The sequence below is a fragment of the Oryza sativa genome, chromosome 12 (genome assembly GCF_034140825.1).
Source record: "Oryza sativa Japonica Group chromosome 12, ASM3414082v1".
NCBI classification, from domain to species: Eukaryota; Viridiplantae; Streptophyta; class Magnoliopsida; order Poales; family Poaceae; genus Oryza; species Oryza sativa.
This window is the reverse complement of record NC_089046.1, coordinates 7,250,419-7,254,798: the sequence shown is the minus strand read 5'-3', so window position 1 is coordinate 7,254,798 and position 4,380 is coordinate 7,250,419. Positions and strand designations below refer to the sequence as shown.

At 43.9% G+C, this 4,380-nt stretch overlaps 1 protein-coding gene across 1 annotated transcript; it reads right to left on the bottom strand.

Moving 5' to 3' along the window:
• Nucleotides 1-743: 743 nt before the first annotated feature.
• Nucleotides 744-3,735, bottom strand: LOC107279639 (uncharacterized). The gene is made up of 3 exons (XM_015763693.1): nucleotides 3,046-3,735; nucleotides 2,480-2,896; nucleotides 744-2,276 (listed from the first exon to the last, which is right to left on the bottom strand). The coding sequence occupies exons 1-3, from the start codon at nucleotides 3,733-3,735 to the stop codon at nucleotides 744-746; spliced, it is 2,640 nt and encodes an 879-aa protein (XP_015619179.1).
• Between the last annotated feature and the right edge of the window lie 645 nt (nucleotides 3,736-4,380).

Sequence of the window (4,380 nt, the reverse complement as noted above, 5' to 3'; positions counted from 1 at the left end):
TAGCGGCGGCGGCGGCGGGCCGAGAGGAGAAGGAGCCGGCGGCGGCGGTGGAGGCGCGAATGGAGGAGCTGTGTCCGAATGGAGGATGGCGCAAATGGAGGAGGAGGCGGCGGCGGTGGTGGGCGCTAGGGTTATCGCTGGCGGCGGCGCTCGAAATTTTGGCAGCCTGGCGGCACAAATTTTAGGGTTCGCGCGCCTTCGGGACTTAGGAAATTTTCAGCCGCGCGCGCTAGCTACTTATAGGCGAAGAAATCTTCGCTGGCGGAGGAACGCGCCGACCGCTAGCGAAAACATTTTCGCTGGCGGAGGATTCCGTGGGCCGCTAGCGAAAAGGGTTTTCGCTGGCGGCAAGCTTATGTGGGCCGCAAGTGAAAACGGTTTTTGCTGGCGGTAGCTTATGCGGGCCGCTAGCGAAAACAGTTTTTGCTAGCGGTGGGCAAAGCCGGCCGCCAGCAAAAACCCTTTGGCCCCACATGTCATTCCCAACTGAAAAAATAATTTTATTTATTTTTACACAGATATGCTTAATTTATCAAAAAAAAATAAAATATGATTTTTTAATGTTTGCGCCTGATATTTTTTAAATGCATGCATACAAATAAATTTATACCAAACTATTTCTTGATCCAACAATTATCATGTCACCATATTCCATATACAAAAATTCATCTCATCCATCATTGTCACGCATTATAATACATTAAAATTCATCGATACGTCCAACATGATACATATATAATGAATTAGCATCTAACACTTTTCCCCACACCTTCATCTCTCATGTATGGCTTCGGCGATTCACCAATTGATTCTTCGACGCGTAATATCTTGTTTCGAAAATCTATGAATAGTGTCATGTTCTCATATTGATTGTATGCCTCGACATCTTCGACATCATCAACTCCCAAAATCCTTTGTTTTCCCGAAATAACTATGTCTTTCTTCAAATGAGATGGGTCTGTCACATAGAAAACTTGAGCGACCCGATCGGCAAGCACCCATGGGTCATCCTTGTGGCCTACATTTTCAAAGTCAACTATTGTCAGCCCAAAGTTGTCCACAGACACGCCGGCTGGGTGTTTCACCCATTGGCACCGAAACAGTGGAATCTGCATATTTGGCCCGTAGTCTAGTTCGCAGATTTCTTCTATGAATCCGTAGTATGTGCTCTTTTGCTCAGTTGTGTCGATTGCTTCTACGCGAACGCCACTGTTTTGGCATGCACTCCTTTTGTCTTTCGCTTTTGTGTAAAACGTGTATCCATTCAGATCGTATGCTTGCCACGAGGTATACACACTTGATGGCCCGTCAGCTAGCATTTTAATTGATCTTTTTTCCATGGTATGGCCATCTGGTAGATCGAGGTTCTTGAACCATTCAGTAAAGTGATGCTTGTGTTTCTTCATGATCCATCTATTAGATCGACCCACATTTGTTGCTTGTAATTCATGCAGGTGTTGCTCTATGTACGGCTCCACTATTGCGAGTTGCTGCAGCACAGTGAAATGAGCATCTTTCACTTTTTTGTAGTCATTGTCGTGGATTCTTTTCTTCCCTTTTGTTCCTTTCCCAGATAATCTACCTTCATGTCGAGGTACCGGTAAACCAATTGCTTTCCCATCTTTTAGGTAATCAATGCAACACTCAACGACCTCCTCGGTTGTGTATCCCTCTATCATGGATCCCTCTGGGTGGGCGCGGTTCCGTACGTAGCCTTTTAGAATGGACATGTATCGTTCAAAAGGCCACATCTGATGCAGGTACAGGGGCCCAAGTGCAATTATCTGAGGCATGATATGAACTATGAGGTGTTGCATCATATCGAAAAATGATGGTGGGAAACACATCTCAAGCTCGCACACTGTCTGTATAGCGAAAGTCCGGAGAGGACCTAACTCTTCAGGATCAATTACTTTCTGAGATATGGAATTGAAGAAATAACAGAGCTTTGTGATGACCATCTTTACGTGAATTGGTTCGACTGCTCTAATTGCAATCGCGAGGAATACTGTGAGCATTACATGACAATCATGGGAATTGTAGCCTGAAAGCGACAGATCCTTCATCGACACTAGTCGCTTAATGTTTGAGGAGAAGCCAGTAGGCATTCTCACCCCATGTAGGGATTTGCACAATGCCATTTTCTCGGCTCTTGTCAAGGTGTAGCAAGAAGGCGGTAGGTACACTTTTCCATTATTACCTTCATCCACAGGATGAAGCCCTTTCCTTATTTGCATATCCACGAGGTCCTTACGTGATTTTAGCCCATCCTTGGTCTAAATCTTTCCAGTATAGTCCCAATGGTGCTATCGAAGACATTTTTCTCTAGGTGCATGACATCGATAGAATGGCGTATGTCTAAATCTTTCCAGTACGGAAGGTACTTAAAGAAAATGGAGTGCTTCTTGAATGGCACGCTAGGGCTTGCTGGCACTTCGGCATCATTTCTCTTTCGCTTATTTGTTTCCTTCTTTTTTACCTTCCCAAAAACAACCTTCAGGTTTTTGGTCATTCTGAACACTTTATCACCCTTCCATGGTTCTGGTGCTACACCTTTCTCAATAGTACCGTCGAAATATTCTGCTTGGGAGCGGTACGAGTGATTCTTTCGTAAGAAACGTCGGTGCCGCATGTACACTAGCTTCTTCGATCGCTTAAGATACCTGTACACGGTACCATCCACACAAATAATGCAACCCGTCTTTCCCTTGATCTGTCCCAATAGGGAAAACAGTGCGGGCAAGTCGTTGACGGTGACAAAGATAATTGCATGTAGCGTGAAGTACTCCCGCAGGAATTCGTCCCAAACTCGGATCCCGTGTTCCCACAAATCGCGCATATCCTCCAGCAAAGGCTCTAGAAACACATCCATGTCATTGCCAGGTTGTTGTGGTCCCTATACAAGGATGGTCAACAAGATATACTTCCTTTTCTGACACACCCACGTTGGGAGGTTGTACATGGTTAGGAGTACTGGCACGTGCTGTGTGAGCTTCTCAAGTCACCGAATGGATTCATTCCATCGGTGCTCAATGCAAACCTTACGTTTCTTGGGTCCTCTACAAACTTATGATACTTTATGTCAAATTCCTTCCACTGTCTTGCATCTACAGGATGTCGAATCATCCCATCCTTTTTTCGCTTTTCATGATGCCAGCGCATCAATTCGGCATCCCTCGGGTTTGAGAACAAACACTTCAAACGATCTTTCACCGGAAGGTACCATATGACAAGCTGGGGAATCTTCTTTTTGTTACTGTCTTTGCATGGATCGGACTCTTCTACATCGTCAAGGGCAACATCCAGACCCTCGGACTGGCTACGGCTTGTTTTGTATCGACTATTCTTGCATGTTGTACATCTGTCCAAATCCTCGTACTCTTTACGGAATAGGATACAGTTGTTAACACACGCGTGTATCTTTCGCACACCCAGTGACAAAGGGCATATAAGCTTCTTCGCTTCATAGGTGCTTGTTGGCAGGGAGTTGGGTTGCGGAAAAAGTTTCTTCAACAGAACCAACAAGTCGTTAAAACTACTGTCGGACCAACCATTTCTGGCCTTCAATCTCATAAGCTCAAGCACTGTCCGCAACAATGTGAAATCCTTCTCACAGCCCTTTGCCTCATCGTACAAAAGATCATTCGCTGCCTTTTTCAATGCATCAAAGTTATCCAACCCACGAGCGGACCCAGCAACATCCTCAGGTTCAGCATGACGCAACATCTCTTCCATCCTATCTTCGCTGGCGGCCTTCTTAAATAGACCGCTAGCGAAGATGTGTTTCCGCTGGCGGCCCTTGACCCCCACCCCCACGATTTTCTGCGCTGGCGGTTTTTCCACGTGGCTGCTATGAAAAATATTTTCCAAACGCCATGAAAAATCAATTTTTTAGTAGTGATAAACTGATATTGAAGCTAATTGGAACACGAGAAGAAATAGCGTACATGATGTTAGACATTTTTTTAATCAAATATTTTATCATTCCGGTAACACTAAATTGACCAACATAGTATACTAACACTAAGTAAAACCAGTTTTTTTTTCCAAAGATATAGGTAGAACCCAAGTTAATTACCAAAAATATTTTTAGCATTTTGGACTTTTGGGGAGAGGATATTAGAAACAAAGGAAATACATTGCCATGCAAAACGAGCAATATAGAAAAAAAGATATTGAATTGTCTCTTAGCATTTTGCAAAAACTACCGTTGGTTACTTATTAACCCGGCAACGATGCTACTATGAACTGGTAAAGATGCACGGGAGCAAATTAACAGTATATGTGTGACGACAATGCTTCAAACAGTTTTCTTTTTATAATGGAATTAAATTCGGCCTTTGCTTCAATGAAGCTACATCTAATTATTATAATATTCTC